Below are 21620 nucleotides of genomic sequence, written 5' to 3' on the forward strand. Positions count from 1 at the left end.
TTACTCGAAAGGTGTTGTGTAATGCACGATTCAAACTGATTCATTTTAATTTTGTGCACTGCACTTACATGACTCCAGTTGCTTTGCACCGCATCGCCGCAGATAAAAGAGATGCCTGTCCTAGATGCGGTACGGTCAGAGCCGGATTTCTCCATCTGGCCTGGGAGTGCCCGCTGGTCGGGGACTTCTGGAAGGCAGTGGTGGACCAGATCCGAATGGTCACGAGCCTTCATATTGCCCTGACCCCGCTTCATTGTTTACTGGCCCTGGTCCCCAAACCAAAAAAGAGGAATTTATCTTACAAAATGTTGCAGCTACTCCTGGTGTTGGCAAGGCGACGAGTGGTTATCACTTGGATGGGACAGAGGGCCCCTGTCATGTCACTGTGGCTTCAGGATGTTGGGGAATGGACATTGGCTGAGGAGACACACATGCAGCGTACACGCAGGGATGAGAGGCTGCACGAGGACTTGCTTGCCTGGCGTATGATGTGCTCTGTGGGGTCAGTCGGCAGCGATTCGGATGCAACTAGTGCTGAATTGTTCTCCCCTAGGGAGTCGGGATCTGAGGGAGAGGATGCTGGGGACGGGGAGGGAGGGATGGTGTTGGGGTAATGCCCTGCTGGCTACGCACAATGTTCCATATTGTAAGTTTTAAGATTTACTCTGCTTCCCGAAGATTTGATTGTTATGATTGCTATGATGTCTGCACCTGCTGGGGCCGTACTGGGGCAATGAACTATGTACACATGTATTTTCTTTCTACCAATGCCAATTTTGGGGGGGAATGTGTTGTTATTCTTTGCTGAAAAATAAAGGTTTTAAAAAAAATTCAAAAAAACTATGACCAATCAGGACAGACCACTGGAAGGCTGAATTTGGACTTACAAACAAGAAAGACTTATAACTTCCTGTATGTACACTTTAGGAGAAATTCAACAATATAATATTGTTGGATTTGCTACTACCATTCTGGGAAGTCTTTGAATGGTCCAGCTAGTCCTCTCCTAACAATATTTATTAATCAATAACTTCCCACCATATTAACCTATGGGCCATGGGGTTTGCAATTGGGAAAATGACTTGGGCCAGCTTTCTAGCACCAGGGCTTATAAAAACATATTTTATAAGTATTTCTCTAATTTGTACAGGACACCCACCCCCTGTGCAACTGAGGGCGACTTGAGGGGTTCTGAATCTGCAGAAATATTGCAGATCCTCCTTACCCAGTGCTCCTAGCATCAAAGTCGAATTTGAGCAGCACTTTAACACAATGTGGTGAGTGAAATGTAAAATGTCACTTTACCCAGGCATATAAAAACTCATGTTATAAGGGTGTACCTTATAGATAACTGACCCCCCACCCCTGGGATACCTAGGGGAGACCCTGGGGGTCCCTAATATGCAAAAACATTGTAGGTTTTCCATTTTTAAGTGCCCCTACCACCAAAGTCGAGTTTGGGCACAATTTACTTTTTAAACACAGTCCTGGCTGCCAGGGCTGTTTTTAAACTGACCCCAGACTTCAGCATTGCACACATGCAAGTGCAGAAAATCTGCTGTCCTCTAAACTGCCATAGCCAAAGGATACTGGGGACTTCTAGATAGTTTCAATCCACTGCCCTATTATATACTAGGGCTTATGGGGTAGGTCATGACTATTACAGGGGTGCCCCACCATACCTTAGTGTACCCTAGTGTATGTTGGGTGTCTTAACTGTATTCTAATGTGTTCCTTTCAGCTTAGCACTGGCCCTGAGCCTGGTTAAACGGAGCCCAAGGTCAGTCAGAGTCAGTTACCACCAGTTCCAGTCAGCAAAATGTTGGGGGTGCCCAGGGCACAGGATGACTTTGCAACAAACACCCAAACTTAAATGTCCTTTATGCTTTGTTTATGTAGCTATGTCCTGCATTTATAGGATAAATTAGCCTGCTTTTTGCAATAAATCACTTACGCTCAACTCTTCTGGTGAATTCTCCTTGATTTTTTCTAGTCCTTTACGGAAGCCTGGTCTTTTTGTCCTAGAAAGCATAAATAAAAAATGTAAAACATATGCATAACATTTAGGAGAAAAGACAATATTATACTGGTAGTCCACTTACGGGAAAGGGTAAAAAAATAAACTCAACTAGCAATCCTGGCAACTCTTGATTTTGAAAACTCATTCAAGGTAAGCTGGACATTTCTTGTAGGAACAAACCTTTTGGGCTCAGTGATTGTGAGCTATATAAACTTTAAGGTGAGAGGGACTGTGAAATAAGGAAGTGAGAAAGAAATCAACCTTAAAAGAGGTAACTTGACATGGCTGCCCACTACCACCACCATTATTCACCCTATTTATAGAAATCTCTGGAATCAGGATGAAAGACTCCACAGATATTGAGGGAATACAATTCAGTTGCATAGTACACAAAATTACGCTATTTGCAGATGACGTCTTATTATTCTTTGGAGGCCTAGAAATATATATATTTTTTTTTTATTGAAAATTGACAACAACAATAACGTGTTACACAAGGCAAAAATGGATCAGAAATACAGTCATGGGTCCGTGTACTAGGCGCTTCAGCAATGTAGCATACATAACATAGCACAGTATTTCGCGTGGAGGGGGCAGCGAGGAAACCAACAGCAATACAATGTGGGTAGTATTCGGAATGTCAATCAGGGGGACAAGGTGGCATCGGGAAACAAATCTTGAGGAGGGGTGCATATATTGCCACGGTATGCGTTCCATTGCGACCAGATTCTGCCCCACTTCTTGGGCCGTCCACGCGACAGATAAACAGTCTTCTCACGAAACATGCACCAGTCCATATTCTCCGCCCACAATGCTACGGTCGGAGACCTATGGGAACCCCAGAGCTGTGCAATGTCTCTTTTGGCGATCATATTACCAAGGGTCGCCCAGGTGATCTGTGCCACATTGTAGTCATTGGGCTCCCAGACATTCAGGAGGCAGCGCCTGGCCTCTAGCAGCAGTGCCACCCCAGTGACCATCTCCATTACGTCATGCACACGGGACCAAAACTCGACCATTTCCGGGCATTCCCACAGAATATGAAGAAATGTGCCAGTCATACCGCAGCCACGCTTACATAAGTCATCAGAAGAGCATCCCATGCGTACAAGACTCGGACCAGTGACATACACACGGTGGAGGATCTTAAATTGGACAAATCTAAGGCGCGCAGGTATGGCAACTTCTTTTGGCGAGGACAGGGCGGACTGCCAGTCCTCATCATCTAATTCTAGACCGTCGGCAATCCACGAGGCCCTCAGGCGCACAAGCAGGTCAGCCCTGTTATAGATCAGCTTCTTGTAAATTAATGAAATAGTGCTGTCGGCACATGTCCATCAAGAATACGATCCTCAAGGGGGGAGGATTCAGGGATAGCTGTACCCACAGCAAAGATCGACAGTAGGCCGTGCCGGACCTGAGCGTACCTGAAGAATTCCCTGTCCCCGAGTTCATACTCCGCCTTAAGCGCCTCAAAGGTCTTAACATCGCCTTTGGACCAAAGATCCCCCACCTTAGTGATTCCAATCATATCCCATTTATCAAATCCTTTCGTTCGCCTTAAGTTACCCAGACATTCAGAGTCATACAAGGGGGTCGCGCGAGTGAATCTATCCTTCCATCCCAAGGCCGCATTCGCATCATGCCACACACGTACCGCGACTTTAGTTGGGCCAGTCAGTGATCTACAGAGCCTCCTGGAATACAGCGCCCTATTGAAGTTCCCCCCTGGCAGGAGAGGTTTGTCCATTGCGAAGGCAGGGGCGGGACCGGGAACATATGTTGCGTGGTTGACCTCACTCAATTGGGAGGCCCAATAATAGCGCCTAATGTCGGGAAGGGCGATGCCTCCGTCGTACCACGGAAGCGTGAGTTTAGACAGGGCAACGCGTGCGCGGCCATCCCAGATCAGTCGCCGTTGTAGACTCTCCACCTCCCGAAAATAACGAGAGGGAACGGAGTCATACGAGTTCTGGAGCGCATACAAAAATCTAGGCAGCGACATCATCTTAAAGAGAGCCGCACGACCTAGCGGTGACAGTGGCAAATGACGCCAGCGTGTAACATCGAGCTTCAGCCATTGAAGAGGGGGCAGCAAGTTGCGCTCATACCGAACGGTGGGGTCCAGAGAAATATATATCCCCAGGTACTTAAAACCGGACTCAGTGACTTGAATCGGAAATCTACGAGGCAATGGGGGGGAGACCACCAGCCAAAACGTAGACACAGGACTTAGTCCAATTAATAACGAGTCCCGAGTTCTTCCCGAAGGAGGTAAGAACATCGAAGAGCATGTTCAAGGATTTTTGAGGGGAAGTTAGATATAGGAGAATGTCATCTGCGTAGAGCGAGACACGATCCTCGAAATCAGGAGACCACCGAATGCCTTTTATGGAAGGCTCCCAACGGAGCCACTCCGCCAACGGTTCTAATGCGAGGGCGAAGAGCAAAGGAGACAGCGGGCAGCCCTGCCGAGTGCCGCGTCCGAGTGTGAAAACACCGGACGCCTTCCCGTTAACCACCACCTGGGCAAGGGGCCTCTCATAAAGAAGTTTCACCCAAGCGATGAACACGGGGCCGAATCCAAATTTTGAGAGGGCCGCCCAAAGATAAGGCCATTCGATAGTGTCGAAAGCCATGGTAGCATCAAGGGAAGCCAAAATGGCCGACTCAGTGAGAGTCCCAGCCCTCGCGAGAACTCCATGGAGTCTCCGAAGATTAAGGGCGGTGTTCCGATGAGGAATGAAACCGGACTGATCAGGTCCCCGATCACCTTAATCAAACGATTAGCTAACAATTTAGCTAAAATTTTGGGTTCGGCATTAAGCAAAGAAATAGGCCTATACGAGGCACAACGATCCCGTGGCTTACCCTCCTTGTGAATTACCACAATTGTGGCAAGCCGCTGATCCGCGGGAAGGAAACCCGAGTCCAGAGCCTCAAGGAACATATCCTTCAAGTGGGGCGCCATTTTGTCGGGCCGCAGTTTGTAAAGTTCAAAGGGTAGTCCAGTGGGGCCCCCTGCTTTGCCCGAGCGGAGGGAACGTATAGCCTCCGCTACTTCATCCACAGTGAGGGGCGCATCCATGAGGTCTCCGTCATCGTCGGAAAGGCATGGCAACGCAATGTCACGAAGCAGCAACCAGGAGTCTTCCTCGTCCCTGTCGCAGACAGAGGCATACACCGTTTGAAAGTGATCAACAAAACACTCAACAATCCCAACAGGGTCAGTGACACACTCACCATCCAGCCTCTCAATCACGGGGACAACACGATTCGCTCTTTCTTTTTTGTCAAGCCAAGCAATCAATTTACCGACCTTGTCACCCACATCATACACCCTGCCCTGTTGCTCCCTGCTCATCACCTTAGCCGCGTCAGTGACGACGGACCTATAATCGGCCTGCTTCAGACTGAGGGAATGCATTTTTAAACGTGTTACTCCTGTGTCAAGGTCACTCTCTAGTGCAGTTATCTCAGTTTCCAAGCGCACAAGCACCTCATTTTTAGCCTTCTTGGCAGCGGCAATCAGTGAAAGAGAATGCCCACGAATGACAGTCTTAAAAGCTTCCCACAGAGATACAGAAGAAGAAACGGACCCCACATTGTCATTAAAGTAGTGATCCGCGGCTTTAACAAGTTCAGAACGGGTTTTTGGGTCACGAAAATACCAGGAGTTAATAGGAGCCACCCTGCCCGCACCCATCGCGAGCCGAAGCCACAAGGGGGAGTGATCAGAAATACCCCTGGGAAAATGGCGAACCTCATTGATGGAGGAGGATTGAGCCGATGGCATTAGAAAATAGTCTAACCTAGAAAGACTACCATGTGCCCCAGACTGGAAGGTGTACTGAAGCTGTGTAGAGTGCAACAACCGCCAGCTATCGACGAGCCCAAAGGTATCAAGGAAGTCACTCAACCACATATGGGATCTAGCCAAATCCCTGGGGGGGAAACAATCGGATGTACCAGAGACAACGGAGTTAAAATCTCCACCGAGGATGAGAAGGCCCTCAGGCAACCCCAGTAGGACCCTACCCAAGTCGACATACGTGGAGGTCTGAAGGCCCGGGGGATATATATCGAAAGCATGGACAGTGTCTTCCCTTCCCATCTACCCGTGAGCGCCCTCTATCATCAAGTATAACTTCATCAATTTCGAGGGGGAGAGAAGACCGGATAAGAATGCCAACCCCCCTGGAACCAGAGGTGAAACCGGAGTGAGCAACTAGGCGGTATCCACGTCTATTCATGGCTCGACACGTATTCCCTATAAGATGCGTCTCCTGTAGAAGAACTACATCGGGTGAATGGCGCCTAAGGAACTGCAACACTACCCCTCGCTTTATCCTGTCTCCCAACCCATTAACATTCCATGATAGTAGTCTCAACTCACCCCCCCCACCCCCAAGAAGAAGCAGAGCGCCCCAGACACAGAACCTGATGACCGAGACAAGTGAAGAAAACAGTTGAATGCCTTGTGAACTAAAACAACCACACACACACCCCCCCAACTGAAACCCGGTACAAAACCCCCCACCCTGCACCCCTGCGTTAGACTCAAAATCCACCCCAACTTGCAGTGTGCCTGTCGCCCCATCAAGAAACTAATCTACACAAAGAACCCCAGAGGAGGAAGAGACCCCTTCACCCCCGCCACCCTCAGGCCAATATGAAGGAAGAACTAAAGAATCATTGTCCAAACTCGGCTGGAGAAGTGGAAAAGTTCAGACGTCGGGATCCACCCTTCACTCCTGCTCCGGCAAGCCACCATCGGCTCCGCCGGGGTGCTCAGCACGATCATCCTTTTTTGGCAGAGAATCAAGCCAGTCACTGACACTGTCCGGGTGATCGAAGAAAAACGTTCGCTCCCCATACTCAATACGAAGTCTGGTCGGGAACAGCATGGCGTACTTGAGGCCCAAGTCCCGTAGCCGCCGCTTGACTCCCTGGAATCCCATTCTCTGCCTCTGAACGAACGGGGTAAAGTCCGGATAAAAGTTCACGGTGGCATTCTCAAACTTCACAGGGCCCTTATCCCGAGAGGATTGGAGGATGGCATCTCTATCCCTGAAGTGGAATAGTTTAGCAACGATAGGTCTCGGGGGGGCACCCGGCTGGACCTTTCCGCCAGGAATTCGATGTGCGCGCTCGACCGCAAAGAACTTAGTGAGTCCGGCGGGAGCAAAATAATTGGTGATCAGATCTTCCACCATGAGGTCGGTTGCAGGAGCCTCGGGATTTTCAGGGACCCCAATAATGCGCATTTTGTTGCGACGGGCCCTGTTTTCATAGTCCTCAAGACGACGGGCAAGCACATCCCGGGAAGAACGCAGATTCCCGATCTCAGTCTGAATCTCCGTTACATCAGCGGTCAGGCTGGAGGTCTTCAGATCTAACGCCTTGACCCTCTCATTAGTCTTTGCCAGGTCCGCTCTAATCAGCGCGACATCCACGGCCACCGTGTCGATCTTGGAGGCAAGAGCCTCATACTGTTGCCCCATGGAGGCCTCCATGTTGGTGATAGCACTCATCACGTCCTGCAGCGACACTGGTGTTGTACCGGAGGCAGCCTTAGGGCCATCAGGCGTACGGTCAACACTACTGGGGAACCCTTCAATTGGGAGTAATGATCCATGATGTTCGTCTGGGTCTGTCCCCCTCGTTGAGGCGTTTTGATCTTGCGTCTCTCCGACTCTGGTCTGGCGGCCATATTGGAGAAAGGACCCCTTAGGGGTCCGTGTGACCTGGTGAAAATGGCCGGCCGGGATATGGGCAAAAACAGTGAAATCGGCCAAAATCGAAGTAAATGCCACTGGTGCAGAGCAGATGGCAAAACGCCAGGAAGACACACCACGGTGTGAGAGCATCAGGCAGGGCCAAGGGTAGATCCAAGCGGCGTTTCAGCCGATCATTGCCGGGCATAGGAAAACGAAACTGAAAGTCAGGCAGGAGACCGCTGGAGGGGAGACCCCTCCGGCCGATGTTATTCAACTACTCCCCGGCTGGCAAAGTGGCCGAGCCCCCGGTCTGGCCACGGGGCAGGCCGCGAAGTTTAAGACGGCGTAAAAGTGGATCTCAACGTCCGATTTCAATCCGTCAAAGAATGTCGGGATCAGCAAGAGTTCGTCTTCAAAAGCCCATCTTCAAGATCAGGATGTAGTAAGGATATGTGCGAAGGGCGGCGCGGGTCTCGGGAGCCCTCTGCTCACACGACCATCTTGGATGTCCGCGAAGCTCCTCCCCTAGAAAGATTTTTACCAGAATTATTGAGAGTGCAGCAGCGTTGTGAAAGGCATCTGGATTGAACAGAAACCAGGATTAAGCAGAAGCCCTCAACCTTTCTTTACACTCGTAAATAGTGCAAAGATTGAAGGGTGCTTCTCCTTTTAACTAGGTTATAAAATCAATTGGGTACCTACAAAGTCCATCTAACTAGCTACATTGCTGAATGCCAAGTACTAAAGATGGGGGCAGAAATATTTTTCAAATTGAGTCATCTATCTCCTGACTGGTAAAATGTTAGTGCTGAAGATGAACATCTTACTAAGCCTATTATATATTTTTTATGCTTTGAACTGTCAAAATCCAAAGAAGGCAATATTATCCCAACATAGGAAAATAATGGTTATTTTGGGACGGAACATAGCAGCTACCTCCAGCAAAGCATAATTATCTTTCAAGATAAAAAGAAATGCCAATCGAGGCGCCATATTTACAATATTATCAGGTGTCTCATCTCTAGTCTTGAGCCACTGGGCAAGAAGGAATACAGAAGTAGAATGAGTACATACAGTGTTGGTTGGTATGGATTTCATTTGCAACACAGAACTTGGGGATCAACTGACCTATATGAGAGTATGGTATACAGTGTTGGTGGTATGCTACTATGGGTTTTTATTAGGCAACACAGGACTGGAGATCAGGTGATCTATATGAGAGAATGGTCAATAAAAATGTCTTGGTAAGCTAGACTCGGATTGTTTCCAACAAGTGTCTGAGTACCTTTCCTTCATTGCTCATGGCTATACTCCTGGGGCAACAGCGTTGGGGATTTAAGCAACTGGTGAAACTGGGACTGTTAAGTTGGAGCAGATACGTTCTGGGGGGAAATGGAGATAGAACTAATTGATCATTGCTAAAACCACTTTCTTTTACTGGAATTGGATTTGCTAAGATATGTTTTAATCAGATATTGGGTACCCAATAAATAACTTGAAAGCAATAATGGACTTAAATCTCTTTACAAAATATGTGATCTTCTGTAAATAATTTAAGCAACTAATTTTGACACTCAACAAGATTATTCTGAAGAGACAGGGGAAGATGAAATGTTGCTACCAGGTAGAGTGGGTTGAAGGGTTAGGAAACATACCCAATTTGGAGTAGATGGAAAATATAATGGATTGACACAGAACCGGTCTACAAATATGTACACCAAAGAGAACCACAATATATTGTAATGTTTAACTGATATTATCAATATACAAATGTTTCCTGGAACTTCAGGGTTTGTGTGGGTGAAGAGAATCCTACATATACTTGCTGTCTGTGTTACAAACTTCATAAAATCATGGTATGCCACAGAGCAGCAGATCCAAGGACAATTGCGTTGGGGTAAAGTAAAAAAGAAAATGGGCATTATGACTTAATTACAGAAAAAATGCTACATAGGTTCAGGACAATATTGGCAATGGATAGGTTTGCATACAGAAAATTAACAAAGAGATTGGTTTAAAAGAACATGGACAGTGCTTTCGACTACCTTACTAAAACTAATGTAGCTATGGTTTAGTAACCAGAAATCACAACATTTTATTTTCTCAACTTAAGTACGAGCTAATGGGAATCTAAAGTAACTTGTTTTATACAAGTGGTTTTCAGAAAGGTAAGGTAAAAAAGATCAGAATGAGAGGTATATTAAGGTTATACTGGTTGAAAATCAATTTTCTATAACCTTCAAAACCAATAAAAAGTAAAAGCGCCCTAGTACATCGTCTGAGAGCTTTGATAGCGGATAGGCTATTTCACATGTCACTAATTGAAAACTGTCCCTTTTGCATCCTAATGCACTATCTTTTACAACAATCATCTGTTCGGCGTGTGCACTACAGTTCCACTCTGATCGTTATATTGCTCATCCTGTGCTAGTGTTTGAGTAGGCCTATCAATATAGTTTTTTCTGTCCTCAGCCCCTTATGTTTGCCCACTTTTAAGAGGCCAGAAAACATGCAGCCACTAAACCACTTTAAATCATAACGGTGCTTAAGAAAGATTTTCAATCTGTCCTTTTCAATTTTTCTTTATGAAAAAATACGTTATTATTAAACACTTATACTTACTGTGTGTTTTTCTTTGCAAATGATCCCTTTTTATTTGCCATGTCTAGTTTATTCTCCAACACGTTTTTGAAAAATTAAGGAAGTATGCTCATACCTGTGAAGAGGACGACAAAGGGCTACATTAATGCAATGTGCCAACTGATGACACACCTTTGAAATAGTCCTCAAACTGACAAATTGGATTTTTGTCAAGATGTACTCAAACAGTTGGCAGAAACAGTACACTTCATTGTAATAAGATCTTACCCACTTTATCTATATGCATTGTGTGTGCAATGCTGTCTGTTTTAAATAAGGACCTCGGAAGATGTTACCCAGACTATGTATGTCCCCCTTGACCTGTGTGACCTTTAATATTTCTGGTCCTTTCGTGCAAATACAGAAGGAAAAAAACATTCTCTGTTCCAAACTACCTTGGCAATTCTTTGAATACCCAACAATACATCAACAGGCTAGTGATGTAAATTCCTTAAAGAAAGCACATGACCATCTTCTTCCACTTTCAAATGCTAGTTACTTGTGGCCCTCTCGTGCCCCATTCACAAATCATCAACTCCTCTTTCATAAGTTTTTAGTGCTACTAACCAGCTAGGCATCAGAGAGCTGCAAGGAGAAATAGGTTCAGTGGCTAACCGGTTCATTATTGAAGAGGATTGTGTCAAGACCTTTATGACGTGATTTGTGCAATTCAACCAATCACATTTCCTGCTGCAGGTTATTCCATGTAGAACCCAAGTAAAGCACCCCCTGCTGTTTTTACTTTTGGAACCACTTATTACAACTCGTGTGGAATTCCACTCTTTACACTTATCAGTGGCCCAGTGTTCCTGCGTCCATATTTCCGGGAAGGTGAACTGACCGATTTTACCAACCAAAAAAGCTAGCTGGTAAAATTACATTGGGAACTGTTTGCATTGCAGTAATGTCTTGTTTCCGGACTCCTTTTGATTTTCTTCTTGGTGCAGGGAAACATGTAATACACCCCTCTCCCCAACTAGGCAACACCCAGCCAACCTTCTCCCACCTGCCCAGAAGTTCTTGCAAGCATTTACCACTTGCCGAGAGCAGGTTGTGAATGTGTGTGTTAAACTCCCCTCCATTAGGAATTCTGTATTGATTCCACCCAGTAAATTCGAGATTAGCACAGTTATTCTCCATTCCGAGAGGTTTAACTTGTAATAGCAAGAATACTGTGCAGAGATTCCAACTGTTAACGGAAATTCCAGGTCACCGCAAATTCCACATTACTCAATCATGGTGTGAGGGTTTTTCCACAAGGACCTACATTATTTATCTGCTTGGTACCAATCGACTTACTTCCTTAAGTCTGACTAGTTAAAAAATACATTTACAAGAAATTGGTAGTTCCTTAAACATTACTGTTGTCTGTATTGAAAGCAAATCTGGTATCCTAAGATTTGGAGAAATGTTCCAGGTTGGGAATTCTTGTCATTGTGAAATCTGGTAATGTTCAAATGTTGCCTTTGTTTGACCCTAGCATTAGTGAATTTAGCATTTAGAATATATTAAGGTGCTTTCGGCTCACAGTGTAAAAACATGGCTACCTTTCACACATACATTTAAAATAGATAGAAATAAAAGATTTAAAAAACAATTGCACTAAAATCAAAAATTGTCACATAAGTTACATTAAAAAAATACATTAAAAGAGACATTCATGTTAAAAGCCCTGAGATTTTATAAAAGTTCTACTCAAAACAGATACACAAACACCTAAATCCTACAGCGCTTACTGAGCATCCTGGAGTTTTTGCACGGTTGTTCCAGATTTTCCTCAAATAAAAGGCAGTTGCTTTTGCTGTACGGCCTGCAAGGTCACTTAAATAGTAAAATATTTGCTCCGCTAGGTTTTCAAACTGCTCTTTATGTAGGATGTTAGCGTCTGATTTTGACCTGAACTTGTTGTAAAACTTGCATCACAACATAAAATGCTCTATATCCCCTCTTTCGCCACATGGATATTTGTCTGAAAACGCAAGATTTCTTCTATTCTTGGGGGAAATCAATAGCAGGCAGCCACCCTACGCCAATTCAAAAAGTCTTCATTCTCTCTGATTTATTAGCAGGGCATGATATTGTTGAGCATTCTGCGATGGATCGAACGAGCCAGCGTGGGAACTAGGGTGTAAAGAGCCTATTTTTAGGTCGAGCCTGGCCAGCACATGCGCTGCTCTGCGAGACATGCTGTATTAGGTATATGGGCCCACCGCTTCTGGTTGGTTAGTTGAGCTGCTTTTTAAAATCCCTTTTCTCTGGTTGGGTAATTGTTATAATTGACTTATGCATTTAATTGCTCTAGCTGAATCTTCCCTGTTGCTCAGCAAGTATGAGTGTTAGAATGCCTGATGACCTCATGGAATGTTTGGGCGACTGGCTTCAGTGTAGAGTGTCAGTTGATGGCAGGCAGGCTGAGCGACATTGAGGTCGCTCCTGGTGGGGTCTAATTTCCATCTACCTATCTTCTTCTAATGAACTGAACCTGTAACTAAGCTTTAATAAATCCAACCTATTTGATATACCTGGCTTCAAGGACTTTCAATTTACCACATTTGGCGACGATTTAAAGAACCTACGCGTGGAGGAAAGAGACTGGGTTAGAAGGAACTAAGGAATTACTGCAACTAAGGACTCTACTAAGGAGATTGGGAAAAAAAGGGAAAAGGAAACGTAATAGAAACGCCCTGGTCAGCCCCACCAGTGTCCCTTATCATCTGGACAGCCTGCAGCCCAGTGTGTTTGCCCTTCTATCACTGATTTTAGTGCAGCTGCTGTGAAGATTGCTGCAATCCTACTGCCTTTGAGGAGTTGCTCTTGTCCAGCTGTTCTTTCTACAATTGTGGGACAAGATGCTAATTTGGTTTGGCAGTAGCATCTGGTTCTTGGGTGTTGGCAGAGAAAAATGGCAGCACGATTGTCAATAATACTGGCAACAGGAGAAAAGTGCCATTTTGACAATGACTGGCACCATTTAACCTGCGCAGTATGTGTTAGGTATTGGACATTATGTGGCTCGAGTGGCTTGGAACCTGCCTGCTTCCAGACTGTTTAATTTGAATGTTTTTGAAATTTGATCCTATCTGGCCATTGCTAATTGAAGATCTACTTGTTCACGCTATGCTGGCCGTGTCCTTGTGAATGATGAACTGCTGTGAAGAGTGGAAAACGGAAGTGCGAAGGGGCGGCACATGAAGGGGGTTTGCCTACACAGGATCAAAAGCGCAACTGAGAGACTGTCAAGAGCATTTTATTTTCATCCCGAAGATGTGCGGTAAGGAGAGGAGTAAGGCGGAGTTGTGAGACCGTGCCTTGTAGCCATCGGGGGCAGGCTTCGAGCTATGGTGTGACGTGATTGAGCACAGAGTGCTGCCAGGATTCACATCTTAGATGACTAAGCACGAGCCACAGGCAGCAAGTTTTGAATGTGCGCCGCAAGCCCATTGAAAGCACCAGCACGCCCTACTCAGTTAAATTTAAATGTGCTCCACGAGCCCAATGTAGGCATCATGACACACGCTCTTACCTCCGTCATAGATTCCTAGGGCTCTTTCGTTGCATCTCCTTTACGTTGTGGCATCTTCGAATGCTTTTAGCTGCTTATGGACGCTCTGCTGCCTTGACGTGCTGGTAGCCACCCGGCACGACGTGAGTTACGTGCCGCCATCTTTTAGATGGACCCTGCATGATGTTACCTGCATTTCTTAAGAGGATTTTCTGCCAACAATGGTTGCTGTGACTTTACAATAAAGTTAATTGAAGCTTTTCTCCTTTGTTAATGGCAACGCTGGCGATTGTAAAACATAATTCGATATTTTGGCATTCCGATGAGGTAAATGATGTGAGGCTACGATTGATTCAACTTTCCATAGAAGCTGCATGCAATAAACCAGTAGGTCTTGAAGGCCTTGCGGGACGCTATCCAGGATGATATTTTGGTGAGGACCTCAGGTGAGAGATCGCTCACCGGTGTAAGAGACTTCATTTTTTTTTCCTGTTGCCATTTCATTGCTGTGATATTGTTTTGTGGGGGTGGCTGCAGGGTGTTGAGTTTTGTTACTATGGAGGTGTTGTGTCCCTATTATGCTTAGCTTGTGGGGTGGTGAGTGCTATAGTTTTGGCTTCACCTGGGTGGTGTGTTCCCTGTTGTGTAGAGGTTGTGGATGGTGTAGCTGAGTGCCCCGGTTTAGTTTTTTTGTTTGGGGGGGGGGGAGGGGTGAAGTTATGGAAGCTATGTGCCCCATTTCAGTTTTTTTTTTAAAAAGGGTGATGGGAGCTAAGTGCCCTAGTTTGTTTCTAGGGTGGTGAGTACCCTTTTGCTGTGAGGTTGTGGGAACTAAGTACCCCAATTCGGTTCCTAGGGTGGTGAGTACCCTCTTGCTGTGAGGTTGTGGGAGCTAAGTGCCCCAATTCTGTTCCTAGGGTGGTGCGTACCCTTTTGCGGTGAGGTTGTGGGAGCTAAGTGAAGCTAATTGAAGTTTTTCTCCTTTGTTAATGGCAGCGCTGGCGATTGTAAAACATAATTCGATATTTTGGCATTCCGATGAGGTAAATGATGTGAGGCTACGATTGATTCAACTTTCCATAGAAGCTGCATGCAATAAACCAGTAGGTCTTGAAGGCCTTGCGGGACGCTATCCAGGATGATATTTTGGTGAGGACCTCAGGTGAGAGATCGCTCACCGGTGTAAGAGACTTCATTTTTTTTTACTGTTGCCATTTCATTGCTGTGATATTGTTTTGTGGGGGTGGCTGCAGGGTGTTGAGTTTTGTTACTATGGAGGTGTTGTGTCCCTATTATGCTTAGCTTGTGGGGTGGTGAGTGCTATAGTTTTGGCTTCACCTGGGTGGTGTGTTCCCTGTTGTGTAGAGGTTGTGGATGGTGTAGCTGAGTGCCCCGGTTTAGTTTTTTTGTTTGGGGGGGGGGGGGGGGGTGAAGTTATGGAAGCTATGTGCCCCATTTCAGTTTTTTTTTTAAAAAGGGTGATGGGAGCTAAGTGCCCTAGTTTGTTTCTAGGGTGGTGAGTACCCTTTTGCTGTGAGGTTGTGGGAACTAAGTACCCCAATTCGGTTCCTAGGGTGGTGAGTACCCTCTTGCTGTGAGGTTGTGGGAGCTAAGTGCCCCAATTCTGTTCCTAGGGTGGTGCGTACCCTTTTGCGGTGAGGTTGTGGGAGCTAAGTGCCCCAGTTATGTTCCACATGGTGGACTGTACCCTGTTGTGTGTTGGTGGTGGGGCGATGAATGCCCTAATTTTGTTCAACAGGGTAGTGTGTACCCTGTTACCTGCTGGTTGTGGGGCGATAAGTGGTCAAGTTTTTCTCCACAGGGTTCCACAATCTGGTGTGCACCCCATGTAGGTTGTGGGGCTGTGAGTGTCCCAGTGCTGGTCTACAGAGTGGTACATGCCCTGTTACATGTTGCTTATGGAGTGGTGCGTGCCCCACTTCTGTTTCACTGCTCTATGCGGTTGTGTTGTGGATTTTCCCCAAGGGAGGGGGATGGGGCTAATCTCATTGTCGTTATATTTGAGAATGCAATGTAAATACTTTCCTTTGCAATGTAAAGTTTAACTTTCAGAATGCATTATGTAAATTGATGTTCATGTTGCTTTCCTTAAGGTCTGTATTGTTGTTTCCCTAAAGAAGGGGGATGTTATAATGGACTTATGTATTTTCTTGCGCTAGCTGTGTCTTCCCTGTTGCTCAGCTAGTATGAGTGTTAGAATGCCTGATGACCTCATGGAATGTTTGGGTGCCTGGCTTGAGTGTAGAGTGTCAGTTGATGGCAGGCAGCCTGAGCCACAAGGAGGTCGCTCCTGGTGGGGTCTAATTTCCATCTACCTATCTTCTTCTAATGAACTTAACCTGTAACTAAGCTTTAATAAATACAACCTAGTTTATATACCTGTCTACAAGGACTTTCAATTTACCACATTAATTAGTGCATCTTTCCCACCTTACAGTGCTTGGTTTCCACACAGCAGACATCACCAATTGATTCTTTTGGTTGGCCACCTCTGGCCATCTCTTGACTCCTTGCTAGCACAACCTCCGATCCCGCACAAAAGCAAAATCCATCCATGTCGCTATCTGGGGGGTAACATATTGCCCCTTTTCTACAGGACACTGGCCTGCCGAAGAATTTCATGGGATCTCATCGGTAAGATCAATATGAAACAAGCTTTTGCAATGCAATAGGTTTCGCATTACTGAAAGTTTGACCTATTGGCGTTGCAAATAATGAAACGCCAATAGCTCAAACATTCAGTAACGCGAGACCTATTCCATTGTAAAAGCTTGTTTGGTTGAGCTTTACGGTAAGAAATTGTGTGTTAACAATGGCATTTGTCTTCTTGTGTGTCAGCAGATTCATATTCGAAGACATAGACAAGCCCAATCTCTTGATTTCCTGATCTCATTGAATTGTTTACATTGTTTTGCATGCATAGAAAACGGTTTTATCTAGGCTTGGTCTACTAAATTTGCAGCATGCAATCTCAGTGTTTTCAGTACATACTTAATAGAGGCCATCAGACAACTGGTTTCAATGAAGGAATAGGAAGTGTCCAATTCCAGAGCCACTGTAGGGATCCTATGTGGAAACTTGAGCAGAGATTACCAAAATTTCCTCTGGTAGCATCCCCTACTGCCGAGCTTGCCTCACACCACAGCAGTTGCATAGGATTTTCCAAGATACATGTCCTAGATGTAATGGATCCCTGGCCCATTTTCTCCATATAACATGGAGCTGCCAACGGTTGGAGGCTTACTGGTTTTCAGTGGTGGGGACACACAGAGAGATCACAGGCAACAAGTTGGAAAGGAGAGTGTGCCCTTGCCTGATCAGGCTTTTGCCGCTCCCAAAGCCAGGAAGGACAACGAGATAAGAGATTTGCGCTGCTGGGACTGGTATAGACTCGGAGACACACATTGAAACGCTGGAATTAGATTATTATGAAACCTACATAAAGTAGTACAAGTTGAAGGCTGCTGGCAACAGACCCTGCAGTAAAAAGCTCAATGGTCATATCTGCCTCATGTCCCTATTCATGCTTATTGGGTTGTATGCCTTTACCATGCAATGTAAATATATGTATATATATATGATGAAAAAAGAAGGGTTAAAGAAGGGTTAAGAATACTTTATTCGTCATATATAAACCCAACTTAAGAGCTATACAAAGTTTAGAAATTCTAAAGTTATAGTTATAACTTAAATTTATCATTTAAGCATCACCAGGTATAACTTACATTTAGAATGTACACAACATCTTCAATTTACTATACATCACATGCCTCCGAACACAGTCTTGTCGCATCTCTTACCACACTACATTAACTATAACTCGCCACTTTAGCATTCACTGTGTTCTAAGAAGTTATGTAATTTGAGATGTAATACGTGTTATTATGACTGCTACAATTCCACATCTTATAAGTTATATAATGTGCAAGGGTTTAACTAGTGCATGGAGAAGGGGCGACTTATAGTTAAATGTAGCATGGCAAGTGATGCAACAAAACTGTGTATAGTGGTGCGCAACAAATTAAATTGAAGGTGGTGCGTAAATTATAAATGTGTGTTATAACTAGGGATGCATACATTAGAACTTAAAGTTATAACTATAACTTTAGAATTTATAAAGTCTGTATAGTTAAGGTCACTGTAGCTTGCGCTCCCGACATTGCACGGGCAGTCCTGGGTGATGTCGGCTGCCTTAGATGATATTTACATAAGAAGTAAGGAATTGCAGTATTGAAGTATACCTATTCTCTGTTTTACATGTGAAAAACATGTCCTGAGCCATTGTTTAATAAAAAGATTTGATTAAAAAAAATTCATTGCAAATGTTGCAGTGATGTTATTAATGTCATGAGTCAATATATGGGGTAATTAGCAGTGCATGGTGATGGTGCCAGAGCTAACTATAGCTGTTGAATTCCAGTGGTTATTGCACTTTTAAATGTTACATTTCACTGAAATGTTTGCTTAACTAGAACGATATTTCAACTGTTGCTTTTTTTCAGTGAATTTCCAGGATTTCTTTTAACATAAAGTATTTTTTACCATATTTAAAGCCAACCTTTCGCCAGTGCAGGATGTGGGTTGGGGAGGCTGCCCACAGGCCCTGGTCTACGGCCAACCCTGCTGCTGACCCCCTCCCCCTTTCAGGCAGCCAACTGCACAATGCTCATGGCTTTTGAGTTGCCCACAGCTGACTATAACGTACACCCCCGCAATGCACTGCTTATGACCTCACATATTATATCACTCATGACATGGTCAGGGACATCACTCATGACATCACTGATGACATCATCCATTGAACCTCAAACACCCACTCACACCCTTATACCTCTCATATACCCACACACACCCACTCACACGCACATTCAACTACTCACACACCCACTAACTCGTCCATAAAGCAACCCACTCACTCTCCCATACAGTTTAATAACACACCCACTCACTCACCTATGTAGTTGCTCACACACAGATACACACATTCACAGAGCCACTCACATAATATGTTAGAAATAGTATCACTCATTAGTAGTACACATGTTTATTCATTTAACTTTTGTAGTACTTTAGTATATATGTTTAACACTCAAACTTTTAGAACACACTATCATTGGATGATTTCAAAAGTGATGTCATGAGTGATGTCCCGGACCATATCATGGTTGATGTAATGTGTGAAGTCATAAGCAGAGCATTGCGGGTCATACGTTATAGTTAGCTCAGGTAACTATTATTGAACTGAATTTCACTGGTTTTGTATGAGTGAAATGTGAGCCTAACTAGAACACCCTTGTAACCTTTGATTTTTTTAAGTGAATGTTTCGTTTTTTCTTAATTCCTAATTATAATGCTCCTGTAACCTTTGTTTTTTTCAGTGAATTTCTAGTTTGTTTTTTTATTTCCTAATTAGAACGTCCCTCTAACCTCTGTTTACAGTGAATGTCTCGTTTTTTTTTTATAGTCTAGTAAAATGCCAAACTTAATGCACTGGGGGAGTTAGACTGGCATTGTGCCGACTCTACCCAAGCTTGCTGCTCCTGCCTCCCTACTCCTTGCCATCCGCCACTGCCCTTCCCGCCTGCCCTGAACAGTTAGCTTGTTGCCCCATCCATCTCCTCCCTACCCTTTATTGTCCTTGTCCATGCACCAGCCCCTTCCATTCTGCCCTGCATGGTACGATGTGCTGCCCCTGCTCTCCCGTTAGCTTTATGTTCATGTCCATTGCTCCTGCCCTCTGTTGCCCAATTCTATGCCCCATCATTGCCTTCCTACGTAGCCTTTGCTTGCTGCCCCTACTCTCCTTCCCCTCCGACGTTTGTGTGCATGCCCCTCCTTTCTCCTTTTTGCTCACCATGTTCCATGGATCTGCTACTGCCCCGCCTATCTACTTGAATGTTCTGCTGAGCTGCCACTTCCCCTCCCACCTGCCTAGCATGGTCAGATGGCTGCTGCCTGTCCCTGCCACCTCTTCTCTGCCTGTACAAGTACCATGCCCCTATCCCGTCCCTCCAGTCATCCATGGTTCATTTTGCTGCAACTCCCTTCTGCCCTCCAGGCTTTGTTGTACTGCAACTGCTCCTACTGCCTGCACTGTATGGCCCGCTTTCGTCTGTGTCGAACCCCTACCCCTCTCTTCTGTGGTCCTTTGTTCATGCTTCTGCCTCCTCCCTACCATGGCTGTTGTGCTGTGTCTATCGCTTGCAATGCATGGTCTTCTTTGCTGCCACAGCCCTTCCCACCTGCCCTGTTAAGCTTCCTGCCCCCGATCCCCTACCACCTTTCCTCCGCTGTCTGTATGCCATTATAGTCTTACTGCTGCCCTCCATGGTGTGTTGTACTTCCAGGGCCCACCCCGCCTGCGGACCATGCTCAGCTTGCTGCTCCTGCCCTGCCCTTTGCCCTCTACCCTCCGTTTTCCAAATGCAGACCCCTTTAGTAGTCGTGTCTAAAATCTCTACGGGAATTTAAATGGGAAATGCACTTTTTCGCCCTCCCCCTTTATATCGGCGCCGGCATGACAGTTCATCCTTAAACCTTTCAAGCACAGGTAGAATCAATGGGGTACTTTTTTTTTAAAGTTTTGTGAAATTTGTCAAACAATGCCAAAGATATAGGCAACTCATAAATCGCTTTTCCTATGGAAAAATGGTCCCAATTATACCTACTGGCAAACGCAGATATAAATATATATATATACGTACTATATGTCATATAAAATGCAAAGGTACAACCAGTGCATGTTAGAGTAGTGAGTTATATTATATAAAGTGTGGCAAGTGTGGTGACAAAACTGTATAGAGGCGCACGACTAATAGTACATGGAAGGTGGTACATATATTTTAAATTTAAGTTATAACGGGGGGTGTACGAATTATAAATTTAAGTTGTAACTATAACTTTATCATTTCTGATGTTAGTATAGTTTAAGTTGGGTTTGTATAGAAAGAATAATGTTTTCCTATCTATAATTTAGCATATACATATACACATATAACTTTGAACTGATCTGTGCAGATGTGGCACAAAAACGGACCAGATCGGTTCCCAGGAGGTGCAATGGTTTAATGCGGAGTGTTCCAGAGCATACAGTAATCTTAAAATGGCCCTTCACGCCACCCCACGTGATAGAACACAAATTAAAAATGTAAGGCAGATCTATAAGTGTACTATCAAATAAAGACAAGATGAATTGAGGAGTTTGGCTTGGATGGACCTGGAGAGAGTGAGTGCCCTGAAAGATTCTAAGAGTTTCGGGGACATAAGTAATCGCCCCCATTTAAGGATGAACCAAAACCATTGGGTTTCTTGATCTTGGGGGCCACCTGGGAATCCCACTTCTCAGCTATATTTAATCCAAAAAAACGCCTCAATAGTTAAAGGAAGCAGGGAACCGGTATTTGATTTAAGCTTGGCCTCACAATTAAGTTTATCAATCACAGAGACGGAGGAAGAGGAGGCTCTAGCGAAGGGAATTAGTATGAAAGCCCCTGGCCCTGATGGGGTTCCTCTATATTTGTAATTAAAAAAAAATGATGGGGACCCATACTTACTAATGTTTTTAAAGCTGTAGTGATTTGCCCCATTCCATCAACCTGGAAGGAGGCAATTGTTGTTACAGTATATAACAAGCATTTGCAATGCAATAGGTCTCGCATTAGGAATGTTTGAGCTATTGGTATTGTAAATGACATTTTTTATTTATGTGTTGGTTTTG

General features: G+C 44.9%; 1 protein-coding gene across 2 annotated transcripts in view; it reads right to left on the reverse strand.

The window, feature by feature from the left end:
* Window positions 1–21620, reverse strand: part of CENPU (centromere protein U) — a 457607-nt gene that overhangs the window by 424491 nt on the left and 11496 nt on the right. Inside the window, exons 2-3 of one of the 2 annotated variants that reach the window (XM_078678017.1) lie at window positions 10363–10456; window positions 1955–2021 (exon numbers count right to left, since the gene is read on the reverse strand). In XM_078678017.1, coding sequence (XP_078534143.1) covers window positions 1955–2021; window positions 10363–10403 — 108 coding nt within the window. In that variant the 5' untranslated portion in view covers window positions 10404–10456. The remainder of the gene's footprint in view (window positions 1–1954; window positions 2022–10362; window positions 10457–21620) is intronic. The other variant, XM_078678018.1, reaches the window with a different exon arrangement.

This window comes from Lissotriton helveticus, chromosome 2_2, assembly GCF_964261635.1.
Source record: "Lissotriton helveticus chromosome 2_2, aLisHel1.1, whole genome shotgun sequence".
NCBI lineage: Eukaryota > Metazoa > Chordata > Amphibia > Caudata > Salamandridae > Lissotriton > Lissotriton helveticus.